The sequence below is a fragment of the Hyperoodon ampullatus genome (genome assembly GCF_949752795.1).
Source record: "Hyperoodon ampullatus genome assembly, chromosome: 7".
In the NCBI taxonomy this organism is placed as follows: Eukaryota; Metazoa; Chordata; class Mammalia; order Artiodactyla; family Ziphiidae; genus Hyperoodon; species Hyperoodon ampullatus.
This window is the reverse complement of record NC_136920.1, coordinates 6065983-6078306: the sequence shown is the minus strand read 5'-3', so window position 1 is coordinate 6078306 and position 12324 is coordinate 6065983. Positions and strand designations below refer to the sequence as shown.

Here is a 12324-nt window from a genome sequence, read left to right as displayed (position 1 = left end):
AAAGCATTAGCCAAAGAAAGCACAGGATTAAAGAGTACGTCTCATGGACAATTTTGAACATTTCTTGTGTGGTGCCCTGGTAGTTCATTCTCATTAGAGTAAATTACTTTGTTTGACACATGGTCTTTCCTACAAAGCCCTGTGGCTTTGGCAGCTCCTGAGATGATGTATTTCAGTCCCTGGTGGGGGTAGCGTTAGTTACAAGATCTACTGATGAGAAAATCGTGTTCTAATAAATTTCCAACACAAGAGTTGCCATAGAGACTCTACCTCTGTCTACAGAGTGTCCTAATACAGTGTTGTTCCAAAGGCTTTCTTACTGATGGGATTCTCAGAAACTGAGCCCATTCTTGCTTAACGTATGTGAATTGTTAGGTCCCCAGTTCAGCTCTAGAAAAGCTCTGTCACAGCTGTTTTTCAGCTTTACTTTGAGACCCGTTGATTAAAAACAGTGATTTCCCTACGTGTGATCCTACTGACACTGCCCGGTGACTCGCACAAGTCGGAGCCTGCCGGGTGTGGCTGGAGTTTCCCTGAGGCACTCACTAGTGGCACCTGTTCATGGACCTTGAGAGGTTAACTGTTTAACCGAAAAGTCAAAGGAATTTTAAATCAGAATTTTCCTGATCACAGGTTGTTGGTTGAAACACCTGCTTCCCTCTATTTGTACTCCTGAAATAAAGCCAATTATATCACTTTTTAACAGAAGAGGAAAAGCTATAATATGATTCTGTGAGCTCCCCCCGCCACCATTTAGGTATTCTGTGCCACTACTCCAGATAAATATCCTCATTAATTTTTTAACCTAGTCACTAATGACTATCAGTGAATTTGAAAGAGTGCATTTCATAATTACTTAAACATCAGTATATTTTACACTAAGAAGCAGAACTTGGTGAGCACTTGAATATAAAGTTCCCTGCGTCATGGGGCACGAAGTGTAAATTAAATAAGCTGGACGTTTGCTTTTCGCAACGGAAATATAAACAAGGATGAGCCCTGCCGATGACACCAGAATTGCCAACTTTCGGTCCTCAGCGTAAGCAAGGACCACTTTCACTCCACCCCTCTCCTAGAGGAGAGGAAAGCAAAGAGGCTTCTTGGTGTCCGTGAAGCTGCCAGGGGCAGATGGCGTACAGTGCGTATTCCCTGTGGTATTAGCACAGTGACCAGCTCCTAACCCAAGGGGAAGTTTGAGATGCCCTTGGGCACTCAGGGGAAGAAGACATCAAGGCGTTGTCAAAGCCTTGGATGCCTTCATTTAGCAAGTAGCATCACCCAGCTGTCCGCTCGAGACTACACTGCCCACTGGTGGTACAGGATCGAACAGGTCAGCCGCATCCGTGCCATCACTCTCACCTTGTACAGAGTTCAGAAAACTGATTTGTATTTGTGATCATTTCAGGGATGGAAAAATAGACCCTATAGAGTCTCTTCTATCCCAAATGTTCTCTGATCATGAGAGAGCCCCATTGTGTGCTTTTTTTCAGAGGCTGTGATGACAGCCTAGGAGGTGTGGGTCTCCCTGGGATTGAGCCTGATTTTCCCAGAAACCTATATTATCGACCATTTAGGTGTGACTAGAGTACCTAAGGAGTAAACAAAGATACGGAAGCTTCTGCTTCCACGGAATTCTCTGTTTAGAAATGTCTTTGCACCTTGTGTCTCTTTAAGAACACATAATCCACAAGCAAGAAAATAATACCAGATATTCATGCTGTAAGTGTCAGGCTTATGAGATGAGAGTTGGGTTTGAAAGAGTGAAGAAACATGATATTGTGATGATGTCCCAAAAATGTTTGATGTTTATCTCCACTCATGACTATTTATAGAATTTTTTTTTTCTATTAGAAACATTTTTTTTTTCTAATAGAATTTGAGTGTTCTTGCTGGAGTCTGAGTCATTCCTTCCAGCTTCGTTGGTATTAATAATAGATTAGAGGCCATATTTTTGAGACAGACCATGGTGGTAGTCGAGAGATACTATTTCCAGGGATTCCATAATGTACAGAATTCCTCTGAATATACCTTAGTCTTCTTGGACTGAAGAACATCAAGTACCTTTCTTTGGTATGTGTGTATATACATATAATGTGTTTATTTTTCATTGTGCAGACCTTGCACATATTCTGTTAGATTTATCCCTGAGGATTTCATGGGTTTTGATGATGTTATAATAAGTGGTATTTTTTAAAATTTCAATTTCCAGTTTATTTCTAGTATTTACAAGTATTGTGCATTTTTATATGTTGACCTTGTATCCTGCAACTTTGCTAATAAACTCATTTTTATTCTTGTAACTGTTTTGCAGATTCATTTTCGACATTAATAACCAGGTTATCTGCAAATACCGTTTTATTGCTTTTCCAATTCATATGATTTGACTTCTTTTTTCTTATCTTATTGCAGTGGCTAGGAGTTCCAATACAGTGTTGAATAAAAGTTGCGAGAGCAGACATCCTTGCTTTGTTCCTGATCTTAGGGAGAATGCATTGTATGTTGTCAGCTCTCCGTTTTTTGTAGATGCTCTTTATATGAGGTTGAGGCAGTTTTCTTCCATTACTAGATCGCTGAGATTTCCATATATAAATGACGAGTATTGTCATATGCCTTTTCTTTGTCTTTCGAGATGATATTGTGGTTTTTCTTTTCAGTCCATTGATACAGTGAATTTCATTGGTTTTTCAAATGTTGACCCAACCTTACATTCTTGGGATAAACCCTACTTGTCATGGTATCCTGTTTGTTTAATTGATTATTGATTTCCTGATACTTCGTTAAGGAATTCTGCATCTGTGTCTCTGAGGGATATTGGTTTGTAGTTTTCTTATTATATGTTTCTCTGGTTTAGGTATCAAGATAATTCTGGCCTCGTAGAATGAGTTAGGCATTTTTTTCTTCACTATTTTGGAATAGTTTGTGTAGAATTGGTACTTTTTTCATAAATGCTTGATAGGATTCACTAGTGAAGCCATTTAGGATAGAGATTTTATGTGTGTGCATGTATGGGTGGGTAGGAAGGTTTATGACTACAAATTCGAGTTTTAATAGATTCAGCTTATCTGTTTCTTACTGAGTGGCTTTCATAAATTGTATCTTTCTAGGAATTAGACTATTTTATGTAAGTTGCTTAAAGTTGGTCACAGTTGACCCTTGTTGCTATCCTTTCAATGGCTATAGGATCTATAATACTGATGTCCCCTCTTTCATTCTTGACATTGGTGGTTTATGTCTTCTCTTTTTTCTTGGTCACTCTGGTTAGTCAATTTTATTGATATCTATGAAGAAACTGATTTTAGTTTCATTGTTTTATTTTCTGTTTTTCTGGTTTCCATTTCATTGATTTCTGCTCATTTATTTTCTTCTTTCTGCTTCATTCATTCCTAATTTAATTCTGTTGAGGTCAGAGAACATACTTTGTATGATTTCAGTCACTTTAAGTGTGCTGAGATCTGTCTGTCTTGAAGAGTGTTCCATATCCCCTTGAAAAGAATGTATCGTGCTGTTGGATGGAGTGTTACATAAAATGTCAATTAGGTTAGATTGGTTGATAGCGTTGTTTAAGGCTTCTGTATCCTTACTGGGGTTGGTTGGTTGTCTGTTTTGGCTTCCTCGTTCAATCAGTTATTGAATAATTGAGAGAGGAGGGTTGAGGTCTCTGACTATAATTGTGCGTTTGTCTCTTTTTCCTTTCAGCCTGTCAGTTACTGCTTTGCTTATCGCTTCTTTTAAAACTATTTTTTAATTCACTGGACTGACTTGGAAATTAACATGTTTCATTAAGGAAATTTGGAAAACAATGTGTTAAATATAAAATTAAAGACAGCCAGAGATATTGTTAATGAGTAGAGTTAGATTGATCCTTCAAACTTGTTCATGAGTCGTGATCATTCTTTGTTGATGTATTATTATGTACAAAAGCTATTTCAGAAAAGTAATGTGTAGTCAGTTATAATTTTATCGTGGTTGTTAAATAGGTTAAATTTATACACACAAGAGAGTCATAGAGTTTTAATGGCATAATTCCTTTTGTATAAAATTTTGCCAGCAAATTTACAAGGTAGTAAATAAGAGATCAAGTTATTTTGAAATTACAAGCAACCACGTTGTCGTTAGCTTATTAGCCTTTGAGAATATGTAACAGATTAAAAATCCAGTTTAAAGATGATATAAACGGTCCTTGTGGCTGCTTTCATGGGTTTTTTCCTGAGCTGATCGTCCTTGATTATTGAAAGCAGACACTGGCATACGGGGACATGAACCACGAGTGGATCGGCAACGAGTGGCTGCCCAGCCTGGGCCTCCCGCAGTACCGGAGCTACTTCATGGAGTGCCTCGTGGACGCGCGGATGCTGGACCACTTGACCAAGAAAGACCTTCGCGGGCAACTGAAAATGGTTGATAGTTTTCACAGGTTAGTCGCCGCAAGTTCTTGCTAATTGGCTGAGAGATGTTTGACCGTTGCCAGGTCTAAATTTTTTCTTTTTTTTCTTTTTCTCTTGGAAATAGAAACAGTTTCCAGTGTGGAATTATGTGCCTGCGAAGGTTAAATTATGACCGGAAAGAACTGGAAAGAAAAAGAGAAGAAAGCCAGAATGAACTAAAAGGCTAGTACAGTCGTGTTTCTTGCTTCCCAGTGTACTAGCAGCCTCAGCGGTTTCCTGTTTTAAAGAAAAAAATCAGGAAATGCTTTAAGTGGAGAGAACGTGTCTGACATCATTACAGAGGAGGGAGTGTTTTTCAGGTCCTCCTCTGTGGCCAGAGCACTTGTGCCTATGTCCTTGTGCTCAGTCTGTAGGTTCAGTGTCTCAAGGTAAACATTTTCCCCATGACTCTAGAGATTTCCTGTTACTATGACATGTGTCCTGTTTCACTCAAAAATGCTGCTACACACTGTAGATAATTTCAGAGCTGAAAAGAACGAGACCTGCTGTTCACTCATTTGATTTAAGTGTGAAAAATGCTGCTCTGGCCATTTGTCAAAGGACTTGAGGAGAGCAGCGCGTGGCCCTCCTCCCAGGCTGGAGGGAGCGGGCCTTGAAGGCGCAGTGGGAGCCACTTAGCCAGGGAGGAGGGCAGAGGCGTTTCAGTTAGAAGGCGGGTGCGGAGGCCTGGGAGGACGTGGGCTGTCCAACTGGGAGGTGTCAGATGCTTGTCTCCGAGGGGGAGCTTCTCACTCTGTGCGCCTCTCAATGATCAGGTATGATAGACTGCTTTTAAATAAGGTGTTAGTGATTAAGCTCAATGTAAAACCTCCCAGAATTTTCAGAAAATAAATCTAATAATATTAATAATAATAGTAAGACTCATGGAACAAGTCCAGGCACTTTCACAGGTTACTTTACTTAATCCTTACCACAGCACTGTGAGTGTAAGTGCTGTTTTCATCCCCAGCTTTTACTAAGAAGGAAACTAAAGGTAAAAATAGGGTTGGGGAGACAGCCCATTTGAAGGATAGTTGAGTTGTGATTGAGTTAATTTGAATCATGAGAAAAGCCAGAAACCAACATTTATATATTCTGTACCTTTATCCAGAAAAGGGCATTGGAAATGAAATCTGTAAATCTTGTTTCATTTGTTTTCTGTATGGTTTAAATGGTTTAAATCTTTTTACGGTTGACAGAAGCTGTCTTTGAAAGTAATCGGTGATCAGCTGGATGTGTTTGTACAGAGTGGCTCTTTTTAGCTCTCTACTAGCGCAGACTTAATCATTTATGACTTGGCTTAATATGAAATCTTCCCTCCAAATCTCTAATATGCTGGAGAATATCTTTAAGTTTCTCTCTTTTTAACAAAAGAGAGACAACAAAAATGGCTTCAAGAAAAAAGGCTTCACGATTGTAAGTGAGAGGTTGATGCTGAATTGAGCAAGGTGTCCAGATACGGTGCCAGCTCCTCCTTGGGATGGGAAGAAAGTACATCAAAAGACTCTCAAGGGACTTCCCTGGTGGCGCAGTGGTTGAGAGTCCGCCTGCCGATGCAGGGGACACGGGTTCGTGCCCCGGTCCGGGAAGATCCCACATGCCGCGGAGCAGCTGGGCCCGTGAGCCGTGGCCGCTGAGCCTGCGCGTCCGGAGCCTGTGCTCCGCAACTGAAGAGGCCACAGCAGTGAGAGGCCCGCGTACCACACACACACACAAAAAAGACTCTCAAGTCTGTATCTGAAACGTGTTCGTACCTGGTGGGCATTCACATCCTTGTGTGTCCTTTTGTTTCTGATCCCCGGATCCTCGTTTTCTATTCTCTAGAAACTAAGTGTACGTAATAACTTCATTCCTCTTGGGTTCCCTTGAAGAATGAGTTCTCATGGGACAGTCTCCACTGGAGTGGAGAAGGGCCAAGCCATCAGCGTCTCAGTGCAGTAGGAGTTGGCTGCCCGCCTAGCGGTGTCTCCCAGCTTTTGTCAGGAACTGAAGGGTCAGCTTCACAGTAGGGATCTTTCCGCCATGCCTGCAGGGTATACGTGATGAACACAGCTTTCTGAGGCCACTTTTAAAACTGTTTTTATTCATCTGCAGATGTGCTTGTTTGGAGCAACGATCGAGTGATTCGCTGGATCCTCTCCATTGGTCTCAAGGAATACGCAAACAATCTCGTAGAGAGCGGTGTGCACGGCGCCCTTCTGGCCTTAGACGAAACCTTCGACTTCAGCGCACTGGCCCTCTTGTTACAGATCCCTACGCAGAACACACAGGTACAGCCCAGACGCCGGGCCTTCATGGGCGCAGTGTGTGGTCCGTTCTCCCCAGGCAGACATGTAGCTGCCTATCTGAATGGAGACCAAATTTAACAACATCTCAGACCACTAGTAATCTCATTCATACCAAATCCGTCATATAATAGTTCAAAATCTGTAACGCTACATTCCTCAGTATTTTTGCCTATTGACTTTTCATTTTCCGTTGGAAGCATGAGAGTCTTACGGTAAACAAATTAAGGGGAACTTTCATTCAAGTCAGTACTCTGGTAAGAGTGACGTGTATCAAGATTTAGTTCTTCCGTGGAAAGAGAAATACTCTTTGTATGTCAGATGAAGGTTTTATTAATTTTGTTTCTACGTGTAATTGCCCTGTGCAATTCTTGTTGACTTGTGGGCTCATTTGAGAATGAAGAAATTTTTTTATTCTTCTGCGGAAGATTATATATCTTTTGCCAGTACCCCCAATCTTCCCACCAGCACCAACCCACAGAGCACACTTTTGTATATAATTTCCAAGAGGTCATGGATCCCTCTCCCCAAAAGGCCATCTATGGACTCCATGTTAAACCCCTGATTTAAAATACTATCAGAGTTTGAGTTTTTTTGTTTTGTTTTGTTTTTAAAGTCTTGGTTTAAAAAACAGTCCGGATATGCTGATATTCAAATGAGATTGTTGAAAGCTGTAGGGTGGTGTTGTTTTATGATTTCAGGCTCGTGCTGTCTTGGAAAGAGAGTTTAACAACCTTTTGGTCATGGGGACCGACAGAAGGTTCGATGAAGTAAGTTTTCAGCTTAATTTACATTAATGCAACTTTAAAAGTCATTATCTTATCATACTTGTATGAACCATGTAGTCAGGGTATTTCTTCTAAATGTGGAGACAGTTTTACTTTACAAGTTAAGCTTTGCTCTTAAAAATTTATTAACAAATGAGCTATTAAAAAATTAATATCTTTGGACTTCCCTGGTGGCACAGTGGTTAAGAATCCGCCTGCCAATGCAGGGGACACGGGTTCGAGCCCTGGTCCGGGAAGATCCCACATGCCACGGAGCAGCTAAGCCCGTGCGCCACAACTACTGAGCCTGCACCCTAGAGCCCGCGAGCCACAACTAGTGAAGCCCGTGCGCCTAGAACCCGTGCTCCACGACAGAAGAAGCCCCCTCAGTGAGAAGCCCGCACACCACAACAAAGAGTAGCTCCTGCTCGCCGCAACTAGGGAAAGCCCGTGGGCAGCAACAAAGGCCCAGCATGGCCATAAATAAATAAATAAATAAATAAAATTAATTTTTAAAAAATGAATGTCTTCAGTAAGATAGGGGTTTGTATTTTTTTTTAATTTTCACTATTTAACTTTTGATGCCCCTCAAAAGTATTTTTTTTATATCGTCAAACACTAGTTTCAGCTTAGGAATGGAGTCTAAGTTGTGTTTTGGTGACCAGCCGGATGTCTTACCCTCATCCAGAGCCCCTGTGCTTTGGGGGACTGTTTCATAAGTATATTGAAAAGCACAAAATATTAATTTCCCCTTACACAAAACCGTGACTCATTTATTCCCACACTATTGTTATTCTCTTCATTGGACGTTAAGGAGACTTGAGTTTGACAAGGAGAGTAGAAGGGCACCTAAAGCAGCATTTGCTGGCTCCGTCCCAGCATGAGACAGAATTGTTTACAGCTCGAAAACTGTTTTTAAAGACAAATAAAAACGTGTTATCTTATATAGCAAGAAGGTGATTCCTTCAAGATAAGAAGTGAAGCCTGGTAATTGTCAGGAGGAACGTACACCCGGGCGGCCCAGGCGGTCCTGCTTGATGCTCAGTTAGGGTCCCAGCGTCAGTGGTACCGGGTCCCCGGCCGCTCTCCACAGTTCCCAGCTGATCACATGGTTGTCATGAACGGGGTGAAATAAAGATGCGGTAACAAGCTCAGTCATCTTAAAGGGCTGGTAACTTTATGTTTTTGTCCCTTATTTTTAAATCTGTCTTGTTTTCTGTCCTTTAATTCACCAGGATGATGATAAAAGCTTTAGGAGAGCACCTTCTTGGAGAAAAAAATTTAGACCAAAGGATGTTCGTGGCTTAGCTGCTGGGTCAGCAGAGACTCTCCCCGCAAACTTCCGGGTCCCGTCCTCTCTGTCCTCGCCCTCTGTGCAGCCAAAGAAGATGCAGCTGGACGGTAGGTGACGCAGTGCTGCCGCAGCCGCTTGTAGGCAGCTTGAGCAGCTCTGGGACTGGAACGTTAATAATGATCTAGAATGGCCTACTTAATATGTGACAAGGCACTTGAGTACTGTTGCATGGCCAGGTGTAAATGTTTAAAATTAATCCTAACATCTGTTTATAAAAGTTTAACAGTATTACAGTCTTAATTCTTAAGTTCTTGTCTGGTTGAATATTAGCATACTCTTCTAACTAATAAAACTAAGAATCGTGTGTGTTCTCAGAGCGTTAGATCGACACCCATGCTCGTAACGATGTGTGTGTGGCAGGCAGCGCTCAGAAGCTGTTTCATAAAATAGCGTAGTAGCTTCAGACCCTCCCCAGTTGCCCCTCGACTCCTCTTCACGCTAGAAGGATGACTGAGTCCATTTGAAATAACCTCCGCCTTCCTGTCCTCCCTCCGTCCTCACTGTTATTTGTCCCTTGCACGCTGTAGAACGCCGGGGAGAAGGAAGAAGGTGAGGCCGAGAGAAGTCATCACCCGAGCACGGCTGGGCCCATAGTCCTTTCACACCCAGCTCTGCTCTTCCCTTTGACAACCGCTCTGCCAGAGAGCACCGCTAGTTAAGGGTGGGCTCTCAGCGCTGCTGTGTCCCCACTCGACAGCAAAATCGAGAGACAGATGGCCTGGGTCCGAGTCTGGCCCTGCGGCCTAGGAGGCGCCTTGAGCACCGCGCCTCAGTTTCCCATCTGGGAAAGGGTCGTCTTGGGGTGCCCTCCTCCCCGGCTGGCTGTGCTGGTTACACAAGTGATTCACAGAGCGGGTCACGGCTCAGGAAAGCGCCTGGCGCATCCTCAGTCCCGTGAGGGCGGAGCCCTTAGGGCCGCTGTGGCGCTGCTGTTACTCAGGCCGTCCCCACGCCTGCCGTCAGGAGAGCGAGGGGTTTTCGAAGTGTGCTGACGGGATTTGCAGTTTTCTCCTGTTATCAGCCCTTCCCATGCGTAGGTTTGTAATTTTACTCTCACTTGCCTGTATGAAAATCAGAGCAAAGTACATTTAGGGAAGCCTTCTGCTAAATAAGCTGGACACTTTAGTGAGGGTGGCTTACAGGGCATCATTTTTATAAAAAAGCTGCATCTCGGTGCCGGAATTCAATAATGTGCTTAACCCGGTGTGGGGGTGGGAGGGAACCCAGGGGGAACCCAGCAACTTTTTTTTTTAAATAGCATTTTTCTTCAAGGAGCATGCAGTTCATTTTTACAGATTTTTTTTTTTTTGGCGGTACGCGGGCCTCTCACCGTTGTGGCCTCTCCCGTTGCGGAGCACAGGCTCCGGACGCGCAGGCTCAGCGGCCATGGCTCACGGGCCCAGCCGCTCCGCAGCACGTGGGATCTTCCCGGACCGGGGCACGAACCCGTGTCCCCTGCATCGGCAGCCAGACTCTCAACCACTGCACCACCAGGGAAGCCCCATTTTTACAGATTTTAACCGTAGCTTGGCCTTCAATTTATTGGATAGTCTAAATGAGTGCTTTCTTATTTTCCTCACTGCTTCATTTCCATTCTCGTCGTTATAAATCGCATTTCGCTGTTAAATGCTCACAGTGATGTTAACATTAGAGTTTTGATAAAAATACTCCTAGAAAGAGGTGTAGGCATTATATCATGTGGGAGATGACTTTTTACGCTTGTGTGATAAGGAAGGCATAAACTATTAAAATGGGTTGTTTTCATGGCTCTTGAAGGCAAAGTGCAGCAGGTCTCTGGGGTTCTTAGGATCAGAAGGATTTAGAAAGATAATCTGCGGGACCTCCTTGGTGGTCCAGTGGTTAAGGCGCTACGCTTCCAATGCAGGGGGCGCGGGTTCGATCCCTGGTCGGGAACTAAGATCCTGTGTGCCACATGGCGTTGCCAAATATAAATAAATAAAGTAAAAGAAAACGTCCAAATCAATGGCTTTTTAAAAAAAAAAAAGATCTGCTCTGATCAGGAGCGCCAGCTGTCTTAAGCCCGTCCTGGAACCGCGGCCAAATACCGGTCAAATGTGTTCCTGGTAGGACCTGTGGGGAAACGAAAAATGTTGAATTGGGAGCAGCGGATTTCTGCTAGGGGTTATGGAAATTTCTTACTCAGTTTGAAGCGGGGTGAGGGCTTACCTATTGGGCCCTGCAGCCTGTTTCTTGACAAGAAAAAAAATGTCAGTGGTGACATCCTTTCGGGTGGAAACTGACACTGGGCTTCCGCTTTGTTAGCTAAGTCCCCATCCTCTGCCCTCTGCCCACTGTCGAAGCCGCTGGGGAAGACTCCCCGGGGAGAGAGAGCAGGCGGGTCCCCCTGGGGCAGCAGAGCGCGGGGCCTCCAGGCCATGGGTGCCGGGCTTCAGGCCCCTTGACGGGGCCCGTCACGTGGCCGCTGTTACTATTGCCCGACTACCGTCCTGTTTCGCGGATACAGCGAAAGAGAAGTCCAGGCGCTCTCTGAATCTAGAGGGTTTCAGGAGGGACCACGCGGTCACGCTGAGTAGTCGTCACCCACCGTGCAGGCGTTTCTCTGTCATGGGACTGCGGCTGCTGCTGTAGCGTGACCTCCCCGTGCCCCCCAGAGTGGCGGAGGTGAAGGGAACCCTCACGTGGTGGCCCTTAGGCTCCGTTTCTCCGGCTCGTCCGCCCCTCCCCCTCTAGAGGTTTCCCCCAGAGCCCTCAGGAGGTGGCCGCTGTGGATGTGAGTGCGTGTCCGTCCTCGTGCCCCCGTGTGGCGTCCCACCACTAACCGCACGCTGTGTTTGCACGCTTCCTCCCGTGCTTGTCGGACCAGGCAGCGTGGCGGGAGCGCAGAGGCTGGACTCCGCTGCAGTCAGGACTTACTCCTGCTGAGCCCCCGCGGGTGAGTACAGGGCGGCCCCAGCCCCGCAGGTGCGCGGAGGCCACGCCCTGGCGCCGGAGCGTCGGGGGGGCGGGGCGGCAGGAGAGCGGAAGGTGACCTTGGCGCTTAGCTGCCGCCGGGAGTGGTCCGTGCACGGCCCGGGTCTCCCTCGCGTTGCCCTGCGTGCTGGTGTCGCTCCCGCGTCAGCAGTGCTGGAGCACCGTGTCCTGCGTGCACATTCTCGAAGGGAACAAGACCCAAAGCATCAGGGTTCACGAGGCTGCACCGCCGTGTGCCTCTCAGTCCAGAGGCCCGTCTTTAAAACGAAACTGCGCTGGCATCTCGGGGTCGGCCTCTGCTGAGGGGCCGCCCTTGCTTTGCAGGTGGTGCTCTGGGTGGGTGTGGGCCCGGGAGCCCAGCCCTCCCCTCGCTGCTCTCAGGGTTCTGTTGTCACGTCTCAGCTGGAATGCATGATTGGTTTTCTTATTAGCAGCTTTTAGATGTATGTCGAAAGAAAGCCAAGGAATTCTCTCCTTGATCTCCTTGGTCCTTGATACTTACCTAAATTCTAAAAGCAGCCAAAGCACAGAAAGTAGGGCTT

At 45.2% G+C, this 12324-nt stretch overlaps 1 protein-coding gene across 3 annotated transcripts in view; it reads left to right on the top strand.

Annotated features, from left to right (window-relative positions):
- Positions 1-11734, top strand: part of PPFIA1 (PTPRF interacting protein alpha 1) — a gene marked incomplete at both ends in the record, with an annotated part of 85031 nt that extends 73297 nt beyond the window's left edge. For all 3 annotated transcript variants that reach the window (XM_079707548.1, XM_079707547.1, XM_079707546.1), the window contains 6 exons: positions 4239-4414; positions 4510-4607; positions 6519-6694; positions 7411-7479; positions 8712-8881; positions 11680-11734. In XM_079707548.1, coding sequence (XP_079563674.1) covers positions 4239-4414; positions 4510-4607; positions 6519-6694; positions 7411-7479; positions 8712-8881; positions 11680-11734 — 744 coding nt within the window. The remainder of the gene's footprint in view (positions 1-4238; positions 4415-4509; positions 4608-6518; positions 6695-7410; positions 7480-8711; positions 8882-11679) is intronic.
- Between the last annotated feature and the right edge of the window lie 590 nt (positions 11735-12324).